The sequence below is a fragment of the Sorex fumeus genome, unplaced genomic scaffold, assembly GCF_029834395.1.
Source record: "Sorex fumeus unplaced genomic scaffold, SorFum_2.1 ptg000003l, whole genome shotgun sequence".
Classification (NCBI taxonomy): Eukaryota; Metazoa; Chordata; class Mammalia; order Eulipotyphla; family Soricidae; genus Sorex; species Sorex fumeus.
This window is the reverse complement of record NW_026606060.1, coordinates 28,213,371-28,234,677: the sequence shown is the minus strand read 5'-3', so window position 1 is coordinate 28,234,677 and position 21,307 is coordinate 28,213,371. Positions and strand designations below refer to the sequence as shown.

At 34.9% G+C, this 21,307-nt stretch overlaps 1 protein-coding gene across 2 annotated transcripts in view; it reads left to right on the top strand.

The window, feature by feature from the left end:
• The window catches only part of PPFIA2 (PTPRF interacting protein alpha 2), a 500,781-nt gene that overhangs the window by 379,499 nt on the left and 99,975 nt on the right, over positions 1-21,307 (top strand). For both annotated transcript variants that reach the window (XM_056114449.1, XM_056114448.1), the window contains 4 exons: positions 12,529-12,675; positions 13,871-14,005; positions 19,395-19,478; positions 19,734-19,865. In XM_056114449.1, coding sequence (XP_055970424.1) covers positions 12,529-12,675; positions 13,871-14,005; positions 19,395-19,478; positions 19,734-19,865 — 498 coding nt within the window. The remainder of the gene's footprint in view (positions 1-12,528; positions 12,676-13,870; positions 14,006-19,394; positions 19,479-19,733; positions 19,866-21,307) is intronic.

Here is a 21,307-nt window from a genome sequence, read left to right as displayed (position 1 = left end):
AATTGCCATGTTCTTAACATACAGAGATATAATTTTTTCAATAAGGACATATAAAAATACTATACTTAATAAAGTTATAACCACCTCACACTCAGTGTCCCAGATGTCTTTTTATTTTCCTGAATAATACAGTCATATTTGAGGTATGGTAAGATAAATCCTAGCCAATTGCAAGTGGAAGAATAAGGATGTCTTCTTGCTCGTCTTGAGGCATTGTTAGCACATGATGGATTACACTTTTCTAAGTGTTATAGCAATGCATTGTGTTGAATTAAAAAAATAATTGAGAGATGGTAAAGGTAGCCTTTACTTAAAAATAAGTAGTCATTTATCTTTGCAGTTGAAGTAACTCTAAAATATCCAAAATACATGTGATATAACATTTTTATATTGGTTTCAGAATATTTTTGAATTGTTGTCAGGAAAAAGTTATCCAAACTTTACTTTCATTTGGAGTTTTATCTTTGCTTTTTTCCCATAACTTGTGACCTATTATAATGATGGAAAGCAGTAAAGCTTGACTCTGTATATAGAATAAAAACACACAGACTTTTAGACCCCATCTTTGAGATAATTGTGAGAGTTGCTACTCCTGGTATATATTTAGTTGTCTGATCTGAAAATGATGTCTTAGAATGCAACTAAGATCTGAAATATTTGATAAGTGGATATTGAAAATCAATCAAAAAATCTACTTATATTTAAAATTGGGAATTAATTAGTTCAGACTTTCATTTTCAAAAATTATAAGAAAAGAAACGTAGACAATCTAAAAACAGCAACGGAGCTTTCTCAATTCTCCCCTTTGAAATCAAGGTCGAGGTTGAGTATTAAACACTGATTGAGTGCTAAGTAATAGATCTCACTAAATATAAATATAATATACACAAAGAGTATTTTATGGCAGTATTTTTTATGTTTTTTTATGGATAAAGCCAGCTTGCCTTTCCAACTTCCTATTGAGATATTTTCAAGTATAACTAAACATGAATGAGCACATCAACTTTGTATTTTCTATGATTGGACCCATTGTACTACATTTTTTAGTTTCCTACGTCTAAATTATAGAGTTTCTTTTATTTGATCTCATACAGTTCAGATTACACATAAATTTTGGGTGAAGAACTAACTGAATCTTTACCTTGTCATTCTTTCTTTATTTTTAAAAAATTAAATCACATAGAGATAGACAGTTACAAAGTTGTTCATGATTGAATTTCAGTCATACAAGGTTCGGGCACCTGTATGCATTTCCCACCACCAATGTTCCCAATGTTTCCCTCTTGCTACCACCTCACAGCCTGCCTCTATGCCAGGCAATATTCTTCTTTCTCTCTCTCTAGCTTTTTCTTTCTTTCTTTCTTTCTTCCTTCCTTCCTTCCTTCCTTCCTTCCTTCCTTCCTTTCTTTCTTTCTTTCTTTCTTTCTTTCTTTCTTTCTTTTTGGGCATATGGTTTGCAATCCAAGTACTGGAAGGTTATCATGTTCATTTCTTTCCCTGCTTTCAGCACTCAGTTCTTATCAGAGTAATCATTTCCAACTATAATAGTGGTGCTTTCTGTATTGTAATTGCCCTCCCCATCCACTATAACTTGTGGCATGCTTTCAACCTGAATCACTCCTCCTGGCCCTTGTTTCTACTCTCCTTAAGTATCAGACTCATGAAATGATTTATTTTTTAATTAGAGAGACACCATGAAGTATAGTTTTAGACTTACAAACTTTCACGTTTGGGTTTCAGTTGTATAATGATCAAGTACCCATTCCTCCACAAGTGCCCATTCTCCACCAGCAATGAACCCAGTTGCCCTCCCACCCCCATCACCCCCACACAATCCCACCTCTATGGCAGGGCATTCCATTTTGCTTTCTCTTTCCTTTAGGGTGTTGTGGTTTGCAATAGAGGTATTGAATGGCCATTGTGTTCGGTTTATAGTCTACTTTCAACATATGACTCACATCCCGGGCAAGTCCTCCAAACACCCTTTACTTGGTGTTTCTATCTCTATCTGAGCTGCCTTTTCCCCCAGAATATGCTGCCAGCTTCCAAGTTGTGGAGCAGACCTCCTGGTACTTATCTCAACTATTCTTGGGTGTTCATCTCCCATTCTGTTACTTTATATTCCCCAGAAGAGTGCAGTCTTTCTCTCTTTCTGACTCATTTCACTTAGCATGATATTTTCCATATAGAACCACTTGTTTGCAAATTTCATGACTTCATCCTTTCTAACTGTTGCATAGTATTCCATTGTGTAAATGTACCAAAGTTTCTTTAACCAGTCAACTGTTCTCGGGCACTTGGGATTTTTCCAGATTTTGGCTATTGTGAAAAGTGCAGGAATGAATGTACAAGCGCAGATATCATTTTGACTATACTTTTTTGGCCTTTCTGGGATATACTCTCAGAAGTGGTATTGCTGGGTCAAATGGGAGCTCGATTTCTAATTTTTTGAGAATCATCCATATTGTTTTCCAAAAGGACTGAGACAGTCCGCATTCTCACCAGCAGTGAATGAGGGTTCCTGTCTCACCACATCCACACCAACACCAGTTGCTTTGTTCTTTTGGAATGTGGCCAGTCTCTGTGGTATGAGATGATATCTTGTTTTGATTTGCATCTCCCTGATGATTAGTGATGTAGAGAATTTTCTTATGTGTTTTTCAGCCATTCAAATTTCTTCTTTGAGGGAGTTTCTGTTTATTTCATCACCCCATTTTTTGATGGGGTTGAATGTTTTCTTCTTGTGGAGTTCAACCAGTACTTTTATCCTTGATATCAACCCTTTATTGGTTGGGTATTGGTTGAATGTCCTTTACCATTCTGTGGATTGTCTTTGTATTTTGACCATTGTATCTTTTGTGGTGAAGAAGCTTCTTAGTTTAATATAGTCCCGTTTGTTTATCTCTGTTTCCACTTGGTTGGTCAGTGGCATGTCATCTTTGAAGATAGTGTTAGCCTCAATATTGTAGAGTGTTTTGCCGACCTTGTCTGCAATGTACCTTAAGGATTCTGGTCTGATGTTGAGGTCTTTAATCAATTTTTTTAACTTTTGTGTATGGTGTTAAGTCGAGGTCTAGGCCCATTGGTTTTGCATGTGGTTGTCCAGTTATGCCAGCACCATTTGTTAAAGAGCTTTTCCTTGCTCCACTTCACATTTCTTGTTCCTTTATAAAGGATTAGATAATTAGATGTTTATACATTTGGTGTTGCATGTAGGGATATTCCACCCTGTTCCATTGGTCTGCAACTCTGCCTTTGTTTCAGTACCATGCTGTTATCGCTTTTTAGTAGCGGTTGGGGAGGGTCATGCTCCCATCATCTTTTTCCCAAGAATTGCTTTAGTTATTCATGAGCATTTGTTGTTCCAAATGAATTTTAGGAGTACTTGATCAATTTCTTTGAACAATTTCATGGGTATCCTCTAAGGGAATGCATTGAATCTGTATATGCCTTGGGGAGTATTGCCATTTTGACAATGTTATTTCTTCCTATCCATGAGCAGGAAATATGTTTCCATTTCCTCATGTCCTCTTTTATTTCATGGAGTAGTGTTTTATAGTTTTCTTTGTAGAGATCCTTTACTTCCTTAGTTAGGCTGATTACGAGGTACTTGATTTTCTGGGCCACAATTGTGAACGGGATTGCTTTTTTCATGTCACTTTTCTCTGTCTCATTATTTTCATATAGGAAGGCTATGGGTTTTGGGGTATTTATTTTATAGCCTGAAACTTTTCTGTGCAAGTCCATTGTTTCTAGGAGTTTCTTGGTAGAGGCTTTAGGATTCTTATATATAGTATCATATCATCTGACAATAGTGAAAGCTTGATTTCTCCCTTTCCTATCTGGATGCCCTTAATATCTTTTTCTTGCCTAACTTAATATCTTTTTCTTGCAAGTACTTCCAGTACTATATTAAACAGAAGTGGCGAGAATGGGCATCCTTGTCTTGTCCCTGATCTTAGAAGGAAGGCCCTTAGTTTTTCCCCATTGAAGATAATGCTTGCCTAGGTTTGTCATAGATGGCTTTGACTATCTTGAGGGAAGTTCCTTCTAAGCCCATTTTGGTGAGAGTTTTCATCATAAACGAGTGTTGGATCTTGTCAAATGCTTTCTCTGCATCCATTGATATGATCGTATGGTTTTTTATCTTTACTTTTTTGATATGATGGATTATGTTGATTGATTTCTGAATGTTAAACCATCCTTGCATTCCCAAGATGAATCCCACTTGTTGGTTGGTGTATGATCTTTTAGATGAGTTGTTGAACTCTATTTGCTAATATTTTGTTGAGGATCTTTGCATCTGTGTTCATCAGAGATATTGGCCTGTAATTTTCTTTGTTAGTAGTGTCTTTGTTTGCTTTTGGTATTATGGAGATATGTGCCTCATAGAAACTGTTTGGGAGAGTTCCTGTTTTTTTTCAATTTCCTGGAAAAGGTTGAGGAGAACTGGCAACAGCTCTTCTTTAAACATTTGGAAGAATTTTCTAGTAAATCCTTCTGGGCCTGGGCTTTTGTTTTGGGGAAAACTTTTGTTTACAGTTTTGATTTACTTGATATGAATGGGTCTATTCAGGTATTTCAAGTCTTCTTGGCTCAGTCTTGGGAGATTGTATGAATACAGGAATTTATCCATTTCTTCTAGGCTCTCTTGTTTTGTGGCATATAGACTCTCAAAGTAGTCTCTGATGATCTTTTGAATTTCATTGCTTTCTGTAGTGATGTCCCCTTTTTCATTTCTGATTCAGTTTATGTGGTATTTCTCTCTCTTTCTTTTTGAGTCTTTCTATTGTTTTATCAATCTTGTTATTTTCTCAAAGAACCAACTCTTGCTTTCATTGACCTTTTGGATTGTTTTTGGGTTTCCACCCCATTAATTTCTGCTCTAAGTTTTATTATTTCTTTTCTTCAGCCGGGTTTGGGTTCCTTCTGTTGGTCTTTTTATTAAGTTCTTGACCTGTGAAGTCAATTTCTCTATGTAGGCCCTTTCTGCCTTTCTGAGGAATGCATGCAAAGCTATAAATTTTCCTCTTAACATGGCTTTAGCTGTGTGCTATAGTTTCTGGTGGCTCATGTCTTCATTCTCATTTGTTTCCAGGTATCTTTTAATTTCTTCCTTGACTTCCTTCCTGACCAACATTGTTCAACATTGAGTTGTTTAATTTCCAGGTGTTTGATTTGGTTATCTACTCTGTGTGTGATTCGCTTTTATCTTCAGTGCATCATGGTCTGAAAAGATAGTTGATGCAATTTCTATCTTCTTCTATTGAGGTATGTTTTGTGACACAGCGTGTGGTCTATTTTAGAAAATATTTTATGTGCACTGGAAAAGAATGTGTAATTCTTTATTTGGGCAGTGTTAAGCCCTGTATAGGTCTGTTAGCCCTCCCTCTTCTATTTCTTCCTTCAAAGCCAATGTTTCCTTGCTTAGTTTTGTTCTTATTGATCTATCTAGAGGTGATAAGGCAATGTTGAAGTCTCTGACTACTATTGTAATGCTGGCAGCGTCCTCCTTAAAATCTCTTAGCAGTTGTTTTAAGTATTTAGCTGGTCCCTCATTAGGCACATATGCATTTAAGAGTATGATTTCTTCCTGTTTTACATATCTCTTGATAAAAAGAAAATGAACTTCGCTGTTCTTCCAATCTTTTTCAACCTGAAATTTATGTTGTCGGATACTAATATGGCCACCCTAGCTTTTTTGAGGGAGTTGTTTGCTTGCAGGATTGTTTTCCATACTTTAACTTTGAGTCTGTGTTTGCTCTGACTATTCAGATGAGTTTCTTGTAGGCAGAAGAATGTTGGTTTTAGTTTCTAGATCCATTTTGCCACTCTGTGTCTCTTGATTGGTGCGTTTAGATCGTTGACTTTTAGAGAGATTATTGACATGGGGTTTTGTGCCATTTTTCTCTAAGGGCTTGTTGTGCTTATGGGTATTTTCCTTCTTGAATTACAGAAGCCATTTTTTAATCTTTCTGTCAGGTTTGGTTTTAAGTCAATGAAGTTCCTGAGTTGTTGATTACCTATAAAATGGTGTATCATCCATCGAGTTTGAGTGGGAGTTAAGCTGGATAAAGTATTCTTGGTCAAGCGTTCATTTCATTGAGTTTTTTCACTATATCCCACCATTTTCTTCAGGCCTGGAGGGTTTCCTCTGATAGGTCTGCTTTATATCTAAGGAGTGCTTATTTCTATGTGATTTCCTTCTTTGACCTTGCTGTTTGCAGTATTGTGTCTCTATCCATGGCATCCATCATTCTATGATATACCTTGGAGTGTTTTTACTAGGGTCTCTTTTAGCTGGAATCCTTCTGGCTCCTTGGATCTGAATGTCTGCATTCTTTAACTTTGGGAACTTTTCAACAATAATTTTTTTCACTGTGGCTTTTTTACTGGAGGTGCCTCCCTGTCTTTCTGATACTCTGATGATTCTAATGTTGTTCCTCTTGGAGTCATCCCCTAGTTCTCTGATTCGCCTTAGAGCTATTTAGAGGTTTTTTTTTCCCATTGCTTGTTGTTGCCTGTACAATTTCTGTTGCTCATCTTCAAGATCACTAATTCTGTCTTTAGCTATATGCATTCTACTGCTGAGGGCTCCCACTGAGTATTTAATGTCATCTACCGAATCTTTTATTTGTGACACTTCTTTTTGTACTTTCTTATTTCTGCTCTCATTTCTTCCTGTATTTTCTCGATGATCCATCCCACTGTTTCTTTCATTTCTTTCTTTAATATTCTGGATGTCTGATCCATTGATTCTTTGCGTAGTTCCTTTAACATCCTCAGCATTTCATCTTGGAATTCTTTATCGGAGAGAACGTATTTGTGTGTAACCCCTGTTGAGGGTTCGGGACTCTTTTCTTTGTCCTCTCCACATAGTGGAGATTTGCACTGTTTTCTCATGCTGTTGTGATTGTATAGAGGTAAAACCTTGAAGTTCACTAGCACTGTTCCCTCTTATTGTGGGAAAGAATTCTGAATAAGGTCGGTTGATGATGGTCACCCTCCTCCCATTCTAGAATATGTCCTTCCTCTCAAACATTAATCTGTGGCTTATGATAGGCATCTAGTAAAGTGCTGGAGGAGGGGCTCTTTTGTATTGGAGTTGTCCAGCTTCTTGCATACTGGTCTTTGGTTGGAATTGGAGTAGGCCAGTGGATTATCATTGTATTGTATTTGAGGTGACCGGGAATTTTTGCACAAAATTAGGTGGTAAAGGTTGGGATGTGAGTCGAGAGGTTTGGATGGGACTAGGATATGCAGAAGGATGCACCTGTGCAGAGGAAAGTGGGGGCTCGGTGGGCGTGTACGGCGGAACTCTGGCGAGTGCTCTCAGGGAGCTCTCCAGGTGGCAGACAATAGGGAGCATGGGGATGGACTGGACAGGGATGTACAGAAGCAGTGCTTTTTTTTAAATCCCACAAATTTATTCTTCCTCTTTTGGCAAAAGTTTTTGAGGGACCGGGAACTTTTCTGTTTTAGAATTTCCAGTGACACCTTGGGAAATGGTAATTATCTGATTTGTAAGTTCAGATACATTTTTGGCAATACAGCTTGCAGTTAAAATTGAATTTTCCATATGAATCACTGACTTAATAAGTCAGCACCAAAGTCACACAGAGTGACTCCTAAATGTAATCTATGCCAGAAATTTAGATCAGCCAATTACAGCAAGAATAATAATTAATAACAAAACCAACTGCGAATTATTGAGAACATATTGTATATGTAAAAACAGGAAAAAACACTTAAAATATATCACAATAAACAGTATTTCAAACTGCAACAATATTATTTAGTTTATTTTGATATCCCACTTAAAAGAAAAAATGATATGTAAAACTAAATGTTATACATGATAACAGAAATAATATGAAAACCATGGGGTTTGGTGCCGCCAAATCAGCAGCCTGATGGTGCCTTTAAATTTATATATAACCAAAAATTGTTGCTATGCCTTTGGCCAGACCTAAACAACTTGGGGCCAAGTTTACCACAAAAGTAAACGGCCAAAAGTTAGGTATGTCGGAGACACCCACAAAACACCTCTGGTTCAGCTACATAATTGTAGGCAAGACCTCTCTGGTTCCTGATCAAACTGCTTAATGGCCATGATCCCAGAGACTTTAAAAACAAATCTCAAAACCCAGCAGCTTTTGGCAGAAATGCATCCTGTCCCTGCAGTAAGTTACCAGTGCCGGGCCACCCCAGGTGGGAATGTTTCATGCCTTGGCCTGTTCCCCCTGGTTTCTCAGTGGTCACCATCCTCCAGAGGCCATTGGACAGTCAGGTTTGTGCCCGCAGTGACAAGATACACAGGGCCTCATGGGATGGGGGTGGAATTGGCCCTTACCTCTCTGCCACAAGGAGACCCCAAGTCGCCAGCCACTGGCTCCTGATCAAGTTGCTTAATGGCCATTATCCAAGAGACTCAGAAACAAATCTTAGAACCCATTGGCTTTTGGCAGATTTGTTTCCAGTCCCCACAGTAGGTTACTGGTGCTGGGCCACCCCAGGTGGGAATAGGTTTTGTGCCTTTGCCTAGTCCCCCTGGTGGCTCAGTGGCCGCCATCCTACAGAGACCATTGGACAGTCAGGTTTGGGCCCGCAGTGACAAGACTCGCAAGATATCATGGGATGGGGGTGGAGGTCCTTTCCTCCCTGCCCAAAAAAGACTCTGGGTTGCCACCCACTAATGGCCTCTCTGGCTCCTGATCAAGCTGCTTAATGGCCATGATCCCAGAAACTCAGGAACAAATCTCAGAACCCAGCAGGTTTTGGCAGAAATCCCTCCAGATTTAATTGCTAAAATTTCGGAATTTCAAAATCAGACACTGTAGTGGCTGTATGACATCATATGTTATTCATAATCAGCAATAGAAAACAAATTGTCTATGGTTGTCTTTTCAGCATATCTGAGTGTTGGGGTAAAATCCCAGATAATAATGGTGGGTCTGCAGCAATACCACTCCTGGGAATATATCCCAGAGAGGCAAAAATGTATAGTCGAAGTGACATCTGCACTTGTTTGTTCATTGCAGCACTCTTTACAATAGCCAGAAACTGGAAGAAACCTGACTGCCCAAGAACAGATGACTGGTTAAAGAAACTTTGGTACATCTACACAATGGAGTACTATGTAGCTGTTAGAAAAGATGAAGTCATGAAATTTACATACAAGTGGTACAATATGGAAAGTATCATGCTAAGCGAAATGAGTCAGAAAGAGAGGGATAGACATAGAAAGATTGCATTCATCTGGGTGATATAAAGTAACAAAGTATGAGATTAATACCCAAGAATAGCTGAGATCAGCTCCAGGAGGATTACTCCATAACTTAGAGGCCAGCCGGGTATCCTAGAGGAAAGGGCAGCTCAGATAGAGAAGGGAGCACCAAATAAAGGATGTTTGGAGGATCCTCCCAGGAGCGGAGATGCATGTCGAAAGTAGACTATGGACTGAACATGTTTGCCACTCAATGCCTCTTTTGCAGACCACAACACCCAAAAGGAGAGAGAGAGAACACAGGGGATTGCCCTGCCACAGAGACAGGGGGGATGGGGGGTAGGGGTGGGGGGATATTATCCATGGTGGTGGAAAATGGGCACTGGTGGAGGGATAAGTATCTGATCATTGTACAATCGAAACCCAAGCACAAAAAATTGTAAATCTACAACTGTAAAAAAAAATAAAGGGAAAAATAAATAAAATATATAGTGAGTAGATAAAAATAATCCTGTAAATGGCTTAAACAGAAAAATGTAGATTGATGTTGTTGTATTACTGTGACTTAGATTTTAACAAGTAACATCTTTGACTACTTGTTCTGCAAGCAAAAAGAAAATGCTTACTATAGAGTTGGGTTTTTGTTCACCACTAATGTAACCAATTTAAATAAAATATTTTCATCCAAAAAAAATAATAATGGTGGGTCTGGTGTCAAAATATTGAATGTGATCAAAGTAGAGAGAGAGTAATGTGGAAGTCATCTGCCCCACAGGTAGGGGTAGGATGTGGAATGGGGGGTATACTGGGATGTTTGGTGATGGAAAATGGGCACTGGTGAAGGCATGGGTGTTTCATCATTGTATGATGGAGACTAAACCCGAAAGCTTTGTGATTGCTCTCATGGTGATTCAATAAATTAATTTATAAAAACGAAAAAAAAAGAATAAGGTGGAGTTCATGCCCAATTCAATCAGCCTAGTCAATGACTGAATAAATATCAATACTCCTACATTTAAAAATAGTAATAATATGAAAACAAAAAATTGTAGCAAGTATGTATTCCAGCGCTCATGTTCAGAACAAGTAGGAGGATGACTTCATTAAAGCTATCGTGATCATTGTTTACGAAAAGTATATATTAAGAATTTTCTCATTGGTAACAAAATTAGCATTTCATTAGAATTCAAACTTATACAGAATTCTACATAGAAGGAAATTGCAGAATATTGACAGCCATACTAAGAAGTATCATATAAAGATAAAAATGCTGCCCTCATTAAAGCTAAAATATTGTCAAGTTTAAAAATCAAAATGTTTTAAAAAACTACTAAAAATAGTTGTTGCTTGACACAATTAAAATATATAATATGTATACTATGTTCAAAAAGATTTTTTTCTTTTGGGAGATCAAAACCAGCAGTTCTTAGGTCTTACTCCTGGCTGTTTTCTTAGGAATCTCACATGGTGATTTCTGGGGGAGCATGTAGGGTGTCAGGAATTGAAAGGTCAATTGCGTGAAAGGCAAGCATTCTACCTGCTGAACTATTTCTCCTGCTCCTTAGAAAAGTTTTTATGTATGATTTTTACCAACTTCATATATTTTACCACCTTCACAATTGAAATTTTTATGAACATTAAAGTCATGTTTAATTGTATCTTAAAAGGCAGCAGGAACAAGCTACATAATAAAGACAACAAAACTTCTCTCTTTGTGGAACTGGGATTGCAGAGTGATGAGAATTGACATTATAAATTACCTAAAGACTAGGAGATTAGAACAGGTTTCTTAAACTTTTTCCACTTGTGATCCTTTTTTCCAATCAATTTTTATGCAACTCCAGGAATAAAGACATTTAAAATAGGTATAGAAATCAAATATTTACTGATTAAAATCATAAATATATTTTAAAACAACTTTGTGATTTCCCCACCACCACCACAGTCATTTTTGTGCCCCCTGTGGGGTTGTGGCCCAACAATGTAAGAAGTTGGGACTAAGAAAAATATTTGCCCTGGGGACTGTCAAGTTGTTACCATATCCATATGTACTCAAGAGAATAATCCTTTGCACTTTTTTGATATTATTTGACTTTGAAATAGCATGTGCACATTAAACAAAAACTACAAATAACTAGAGCAATGGTATACCTACCATAAAACATGGTAGATTGTACCTTGTCCACTGTCCATCATCAAGCATATTTTTCCTCTGTGTTTTTTTGACTAGAGGATGAATCCACTTTCTGTAGAAAAGCTACTATCATCATTAAACTCTCCTTTATCCTAATTGCCACTGAAGCCTAGACTGCCATTTTCCTAGCAGCCTTTATTGTTGGTTACTCCACACTGGTGTCCAGGAGATAATTCTAAAGGTCAGTTTGATCGTGTTGCTTTTTTTGGTTTGAATATTTTTATACACTTTTCTATCATCTTTAGTCTAAAATTTGAGATGCAAAGGGAGCCAAATATAGCTACATGACCTTACAATTACTCTAGACTTGGGTAAAATTTTGTCCCGAGTCTCACAAAATTTATGTGCAGCAAAATAGTTTTATTCCATTTTTCCCCATGGTTATATGCTCATTGTGTAATTTTAATTGAAGTGTTTGCAGCAAAGAAATAATATTCAAAGTCATTTGGTCAGTTTCTATGTTAATTTGATTCAAATTTACCTTTTTGACCTCATCTTTTAACCAGGTGTTGCTCTTACTTCTATGTGAAGGTGAAAATGCTGATAATATTTTTATCCCTTATAATCATGAGGTAGTCTTACTTCTATGTTATCAATAAATACTGATAATATTTTTATCCCTTATTTGAAAAATGCTTTGTGATATGGAGCTGTTGCCACCATTTTATCAGTTTTATGGCTTGAGATTTCATTAATAATTATAAAATGGTGTTGCTTTCTTCCGTGTTTTTTAAATTAAGATATTGGGATTTAAGACATAATAGAGTTTTGTACATACAGTATTTAATACCAGTGTCCACTCTCTTCTATCAAAGACCCCAGCTCCTCCCCAGCCCTGTAAGAATAACTTGACAGATATCAAGCAGTGTCAATGTGCATTCCATCAAACTCTCAGCAAACAGAAAGCTTTTGGTTAATCCAAGATGTAAGATTTCTGTGACCTTAGTTGGGAAGACAAATTAAACTCACATCCTTCAAAAAAAAGAGACACAAGTATTTATTTGAATAAAACAATTAATTTTATATCTTACTGTTTTATTCATGTAGTAGGGAAATACACTAATGTATCTGAGAATCTGTTGTTAATATTTTATCATTTCAATTGTAGGCCATGGCACAGAAAGAAGATATGGAAGAAAGAATCACAACCCTTGAGAAGCGTTACCTAAGTGCTCAGAGAGAATCTACCTCCATACATGACATGAATGATAAATTAGAAAATGAGTTAGCAAACAAGGAGGCCATCCTACGGCAGGTTCAGTATCTTTGTCTTGTTCTAATTCTATCATTTGTGTTCTAACCACAGTAAGAATATATAAAGGCAGTAAGTGTTCATTGATAGGCAATAATCATTCTCTACATTATATTCTTACTCACAGTAACAGGTTATCTTTCAGTATGCAGTTTAGAATGATAGCAATGATGGTGAATATTTACTTTGAACTTATACATCAGCCAAAAACTGCATTAAAAATTTGCATGCATTGCCTTTCTAGCCACTTTCTAGGAAGTAGGCACAGTTTAATTATACTAAGTAGAGTAGAAGTAGGCACCAGTGACTCATATGCCCAAAGAATGGCCTTGTTTTGTAAATTTGTAATCAGAACATAACCATACCCATTCGTTTGATCATTATCTATATGTCTGCTTTCATGTAAGAAGTTGAATAGTTGGGGCTGAAGCTGTATGATACACAAAGCCTAAAATATCTACTCTCTGGCCCGTCATAGAAAAACTTTGCCAATCTGATCTCTGGAGCTTGGATTCTTAATAATCATTTGAAGATTTTAATAATTTACTACTATGTCATGTGTGGTCTTAGCTTGAATGTCTATTTCATTCACTAAGTTTATGTTTATTAGTTTGTATTTTGCCTACTATGTAAGAGTATTTTAAATTCTTATTAAAAGCACCATGATTTACAGAGTTATGTCTAGCTGAATTTTTGACATACAATATTGCAGAACTGATCCCACCACCGGTGTCAACTTCTTTCCACTAATGTTCCAAGCACTCCTACACCGCATCCTCCATCCTGCCTGACGAGACTACATTCACTTGTTGAAGTTTGGGTCTCTTGTTTTCAGTGTTATTCACTCTGTGATTTGGATATATGGCTCTGTCATTTTTCGCCACCTTTGTACCTTAAACCCCTGACCTTACCCTTCTTACATTTCTCTTCACCCCTCCTCTCCATTCTTTGTTTCCTTTTTCTCCATCTACTCTGGTACCAAAGTTGATCTAGGCACCCCCTTTTAAAAATTGCACATGCACATTTAGGAAATATGTGTAAGTAATAACATGGAAATATGTGAACAGTTACAATTTGGAATGATACGTATGGAATAATAGCTAAGTGAAGAACGATTGATGAAAATCAGAGATCTGAATGATAAGTGTTTGATATCTTAATTGTGATTTTTTTGCTTCTCTCTTCTTCCCTTTTTCAGATGGAAGAAAAGAACAGGCAGTTGCAAGAACGTCTTGAGTTGGCTGAACAAAAGTTGCAGCAAACTATGAGAAAAGCTGAAACTTTACCTGAAGTAGAAGCTGAACTAGCTCAGAGAATTGCAGCCCTGACAAAGGTACTGAAATGAAGCAATTGGCCAATTTAGGCATACTTTTAGGAAATGATTATAAAGTATTTTCTTTAGATTCTACAAAAATTAAATTTAATTTTGTTACGTTGCTATATTTCATACTATATATGTTTTATTTGTGTTGACATCAGTGATTGGTATATAAGTGTGATTTCTTTACACATTTTAAATTTAAACAGTGACATAAATATTTTGGTATTTTCTATTGATAATATTTGCACAGAAAAATAATCACTCAATATAAATACACACTGATAATATTTATATGTATATCCATTACACAATATTATTACAGACTTAAGAACTGTTTTATTATAGAAATGCAGAGAACATTTTAAGTAGCTGATTTCTTTCTATGTAAAATAATTTGTAGAAGTTTAACTTATAGACATCTAAAATTTGAAGCCATTAAATTGGCATAAAATGATATTAATATTTGCAATATTTCTCAGCCAATTAAAATAATAAAATCCTAGGAATAATATATCCCTTATACTTATTACATTCTGCAATCAGCTGCATACTTTTTAATTTTGCATCAATTATAATGACTGCTTTCAATTTTCAGTAAGATGTAAATGGTTTTGCACTAAAATAAAAGTCTGTATTTGTCATTTGAGGCATGTCTAAATTTAAGACTAATTTTTAATTACATTTTAGATGAAAAATAATTGTCATACATGCTAAGTATTCCAGGCATCACAAGAAATGAGAAAGACAGATATGTGAAATGCAAGTTACATATCGGGCATTAAATCTACAGATCACGTATCACTATAAAAGCAGATGCATATTTGCTCCCTGAAACCTTAAATAATTTGAAGATAGCTGTAGATGGATAAACTGTGGTCTAAATTAAGATAATTACATAGTGATCAGGAAAATTTGAAGGGAAGTAGAGTTGGTGTAAAAAGTATTGGAATAAGTGGTTCTCTATAAAATTAATGAGCGTTTAGTAAAACAGTTAGTTTCTTAGGGGCATGTTGATTCAATACAACACATAATTCCCAGTAACTTCTGTGATAATTTCAGAAATTCCTATGAAAAATATAAATTCATCATTTATTTTGGGAAAATAATTTAAATTAGCTAAAATTTTCAACCATAGTGATACTTTTTGCAAAACCTTTTTATGTTACTAGTATAAACAAATATGTATATGTATATATATACTCTTAAATTTTTCATTGAAAAACATAGCAACCCATTTCATAATGGGTTATCCTTTAACAATTTTAGCAGGAGGTAAGGCTGAATAATAATTTTTGCATTCGTAAAATAATTGTCAGTAATAACCTATCAGAAAATCCGTTAAAGCTACAAAATTTTAAATTTTGTTCATATGCATAGAGAGTAAAATATAATTTAAAATAACACTAATTGAAATATGCACTAGCACTAGCACTATCCTCCCTTTGTTCAATTTGCTTGAGGGGGCCCAGTAGCGTTTCCATTGTGAGACTTGTTGTTACTGTGTTTGGCATATCAAATACGTCACGGGTACCTTGCCAGGTTTTGCCATGCAATTGAAATATGAGAGAAATTATTTATTTCTAACACAATTTGAGTTATAATATAATAAGGGCATAATGTAAGTCTTATTTTCTTTTGTATTCCTGTAACTATTTTTATATACACATTCACTTTCACACATACTATCATTTTCTACTTACTCCTACATAATATTGCTGACTTTCCATGTCCTCCTAACCCTTCTAGATAACTCATTTTTCATTAAAATTTATCCTTTAAAGTTTTTAAAAATGGAAAAATACACTCTGCTTCTTTCTACTTTCTTGTTTTATCTTCTCTTGTGGATAGTTCTGTATTAACACCATCATTTCTGAAATATAGTTTTTAGGATTTTTTTTAACTTGTTCTTGTATCTTCAGTGTGAGGACATCAATCTAAATTTACTTCTTTTGTGTGGAGTGTTTCAATAACTTTGGAAGATGCTTAGTTCATTTGTCATCCCCAATATAATTGCTACAACAATCTTGTACTTTTCCTTGGCCTCAATTCTCGAGACTTTAAGGGATGTTCTATAATAACTCCTTCATTTTTTTTAAATTAAGTATAAGTTCCTTTTCAGTATTGTAGCACTGTCCTCCCGTTGTTTATCGATTTGCTCGAGCAGGCCCAGTAATGTCTCCATTATGAGACTTCTTGTTACTGTGTTTGGCATATTGATTAAGTCACGGGTAGATTGCCAGGCTTTGCCATGCGGGTGAGATACTCTCGGTAGCTTGCCGGGCTATGTACTTTAAATATTCTTTTCTACTTAATACCTTTATTTACTTTTTAAAAATGCTTAGCTTAAATCTAGGTGCCCCTGTCATTTTTAATGATGTTCTTCAAAACTACGCAGATATTTACTTAACATACATTATTTTATACCTTTGATTACAAGTGACTTATTTTCCTTTAAGATTGTTACTTCTTTAAATTTAATTGTCACTGATTTTTCAAACAGGTTTATGGTCTTCTCAAAATCAATTTTTACTTCAATTTATATTATAATCTATGCTTATTTGAAATTTCCTTTTATAAGTGAAACCATGCTTTGTTCCATATTCAATCAAGAAGTGCCACCAAAAGGAAACAGTAGATTGCTTTTTATGAGACCAGTATTTATAATTGTTTAAATTATAGTTTTTACAAAACGAGGATGGGCATAATTTATTAGTTAATTCAACTGAATTCCTGTGTTTATTTCAAAATAATGACTGCATTCTTCATTTATAGTTTAAGTACCTTTAAATACACAGAGTATGTGTACTTTAACTACCTTTAAAATACCTACTCTGTTCTTAAAGGTAGCTAAAGTTCTCTTAAGGATTTAGAATGTCAGGACCTTCACTAACAGTTAGGAAAAATTAAAATTCTTATCTTTGGTGAATATGCACACAATTAACTAAATAAAAGTTGTAAGATCACAATTCTATGAACTATGGTCTCTACTTTAATCAAAATTACTATTCCACTATCAATGACATTATTTGAATTCTATTAAATATTTCATTCATTAAGTACAAGAAATAGCATGATAATTTAAATATGACAGATTGTTTTTTAGTTTCTAAAGTGAATGTTCATAATGTTTGGTTCATTAGTGTGTTTTCAGTACTCAGGATGAAAACAAGAAAGGCTTTTAAAGACCTTTGAAATGCTAGAGTGGCATTTTTAAGAAGATTGATTTGGAAATTAAAGTGTTTGTGCTTGACTGTCTTGAATCTGTTCTCTGAGTATTTTTTAAAACTTCTGTCTTTTAAAATATAGTTTTAAGACATATTAGACATGTTAACGTGTTAAACTGCAATAGTACCAAAAGATGTTTACCCTTAATTGTATTCCTACTTGCATTTTAAGTTTAAATTGTTACTTTTAAAGCACTTTAGGATGTTTGAGGATTGTCTCTTTCATCTGCTTAGGAATTTGGGGAAATCAATTATCTGTGTTCTCTTATTTTTCCCAAGTTTTGATATGATTATAAGAAGAAAAATCATAAAAGATTTTAATATTGAACTATAATTTGCATACCACATTTAAAATGCTAAATCTTTAACAGATTAAAAAGAAATTTACTGTATAAAATAGCACATATGTATGTGAACCAATCCACGAATAGGTTACTGTTTCTTTTCAGGTACAGCATGACATATTGATATGTTATCTTATAGTTACAGAAAGTAAGTTTCACTACTTTAGAATGAGTTTATGAGATGTAATATAATATGCTCCAGAGTTGAATTTAATAGTCTTGGCATAAGGTACTTTTCTAATTGTACTTGTTTTTTACTTTTTATTTATGAAATTTATGAAAATTGTATCCTTATGTCATATTACTAAAATGTTCGTGTAAATTCATATGTAATCTGTAACATACTAATACAACTAATCTGTGCAAAAAATACTAATTCAGCTATCAGCAACATCACATGTGTTTAACACTTTGCATTGCTGTATCCTTGGAGTCACCTCCAAGACACCTAACTAAACTAACCTTGGCTCCTGGCAAACATTAAATTTACAAAGGCAAGGCTCTATACTGCCTATTCACTGTAGGACATAATTCTGTTTCCATAGCAACCAGTCAATGCAGAAACAGTTTTGATAGTCCCTAGTGTTTTTCAAGCAAGTTCACAAATAAGTTTTCTTGCCCCAATGTGACAAACATTATTGGCACCTTGATCTTTTGAGAACTGCTGATCATTTTCTTTTGAAATTAAGCAGCCTCTGAAAAGAGGTGCTAAACTTGACCAAAAATCATTTTGCGCTTTGCTGCTGTTGCTGAGGAAACTCAATCTTGCTTGAATTGGAGAAGACTCCTAATAATTAACCTTCTGGCTTAGCTTATTCTCTGATTTCTACAAATTTAGGTTAATAATCAATCTTGTTCTTTGTTTAGTTCACCTGAGTCATTACCCTAGCATATTCCTCCACAATGAGATGTAATGTTTCCATTTCTAATTTAAAATTAAAAAATAAATGAAATTATTTGCAGTCTAACAGAGACATCTTCTAGTGTTTGGTTTCCCATAATTCCAGTTCTTACATAATATTTTCGAGTTGCTTTAATGCATTCTGTAGTAGTGTTCCATTGCCGGCCATCCCTAACCTTTCATACCTTAGGTTGATAGTTTTTTATTTGAACATATCAGTGTTTTTTATTTAAAACCATCACTTGCATCTTGTTCACCAGATATCAGTATAGTTCTTTCCACATAAAAGTCTGTCTATTAAAGTATTAACTTTGCTGTCACACTTTTATTTTAAGCCTCTGTGCTATGTTCTGTTCAGTGTCAGTGTCTTTAGTTCTGATTTTTCAATTTTGTCCCTCTCCTTTTCCTTGACTTGTTAGTCTGATCCAACCTCTTCTACCTCATCTGATGATTATCAATATGTTATGGAAGCTAAACTACAAGAAATGATCTCCATACGTAGGAAGGTAGTCCTACTGGACTTTACTTTCTATTGCTAAATAGAATCCATCTAAGTTTTTCTTTTCATTTCTAAAAATTATGTTACTTTTATTTATTGATAATCAACCATCTGTGCAGTTCAGTGCTTCAGGAGCTTACGATTAGACAATGGCAGGTTTGTGTTCAAACCGCGCACAGTCTGCATGTTACATTTGGCTGATTTCATTGCTCATAAGAAACTCCAATGTTTTGCTGATGCTTGGATGTAACAGGCCTTTGTAGCTGACACATTTCAAGCAATGCTGTTCAGCTGCCTGTTTAAAAAAAGTTTATTTTTGAAAACTACATTTGCAGTTGGTAGTAGCTTGCTTTACATTTTATTTCTATTTATTTAGAGGGAAATTTTTTACCGAATATTACATTTTAGGCTTATTATTCATATTTCTTAACAGGCTGAGGAGAGACATGGGAACATTGAAGAACGTATGAGACATCTAGAAGGTCAACTTGAAGAGAAAAATCAAGAACTTCAAAGAGTATGTATATTAAGAACAAATACCTCAATTGCCATACTATTGTCTACATATGGTAATGAATGTTTTCCTAGATTATTGGAGATATTTTAAATTTTATACCTGTGTTGTATGATTTTAAAGAAAAAAATACTTCTGTCAATTTAACCAAAGAAGACAACATTAAATATAATTTTTAAAGTATAAAATATATATTTCAAAATAACCTAAATTCTGTTTTAAATAATTTTATAGAAAGTTTTTTTTCTTGAATTTAAGGCTAGGCAAAGAGAGAAAATGAATGAGGAGCACAACAAAAGATTGTCTGATACTGTGGACAGGCTTCTGACTGAATCCAATGAACGCTTGCAGCTACACTTAAAGGAAAGAATGGCTGCTCTTGAAGAGAAGGTAATAAGATAGAAAGAAAAATTTTATACTTATTTAGCCACATTCTCATAATCCCTTTTTTATACCCTCCTTTATCAACTATATTCATCAAATGATCTATTTTCTTTTCTAATTAAAAAGTTTGATACATTTAAAGAAGTGAATGATTTCTATTAAAAATGTGGAATACCACCTTCCGAGTAAAACTTTTAAATGCTTGGTATATAAATGTCTGCCTATTATGATGGTCATAGGCGACAAATGAATGAAACTATTATAATTTTGTGATGAAAGTGTTTTATTTATCATTTTCCTGCTATTCAAAGAAGAATGAAAAGTCAAGATAAATATTGGGGGGTAAGTAGAGAAATTTGCTTTGAATTATCAAAATGTTTCAAGTATTTATTGCTAGAACCAGTATAAATGTTAAAAAAAAAAGGATGGGTTTTTATCTCTAGCAGTACTAGTATCAGTAGCACACAGAGTTTAGGATGCAATGTTTTCATTTATTTTTTCACAAATGTACTCCTTAAATCTGCAGACTATTTCACAATTCAATATGTCTCATGGATATTTGGCAGCTAGCAGACCTGTAAGAGTTATGTGCACTGGTTGTCAATTCCTTATTATAAATAATGCTAGGGTTTTAAATAAGGTAGACAAATTACCTTGAAAATATAGATTTTCACTATTCACTATTAAATCATATTTCCCCATATTTCATCCAATAGTTCAAAATAAGGGAAAGCATTTCACTGAAATATATTTTCATTAATTTACACATTTGGAACTCATAAGCATGTCCTCTTCACATTTAGTTCCAAATACATAATCATTATTAGTTTAGTTTTACTCTATAAATTTGAAAGGCAAGGGGACAGAGAGTTAGTACAGCTGGTGTTTAGGCCTTGAATGTAGCTGACCCAGGTTTGATTCCTGGAACACCATGTGGTCTCTTGAGCCTTCCAGGAGTGATTCCTGAGCACAAAACAAGGAGCAAGCCCTGATTACCCTGTAGGAATAAGGCCTTGTGTGGCCTCCAAAACAAAATAAATTAATAAATAAATTTAAAAGGTGAATCACTGTCACTGTCACTGTCCTCTCATTATTCATCGATTTGCTCGAGCGGGCCCAGTATTGTTACTGTTTCTGGCATATTGAATATGTCATGGGTAGCTTGCCAGGCTTTGCCATGCAGGCGAGATACTCTTGGTAGCTTGCCAGGCTCTCCGAGAGGGGCGGAGGAATTGAACCTGGGTTGGCCAGGTTGGCTGTGTGCAAGGCAAACGCCCTACCTGCTATGCTATCACTCCAACCCAAAAGGTGAATATAATTTAAAATTTTACATTGTAGAGCTATAAGTATGGACATTTGTCATGGAAACAGCAGACAAAACCTTAACGGCAAAGATTTTAAAATATATCTATCATGTAATTTCCATATACTGATAGATAAGTTCTTAA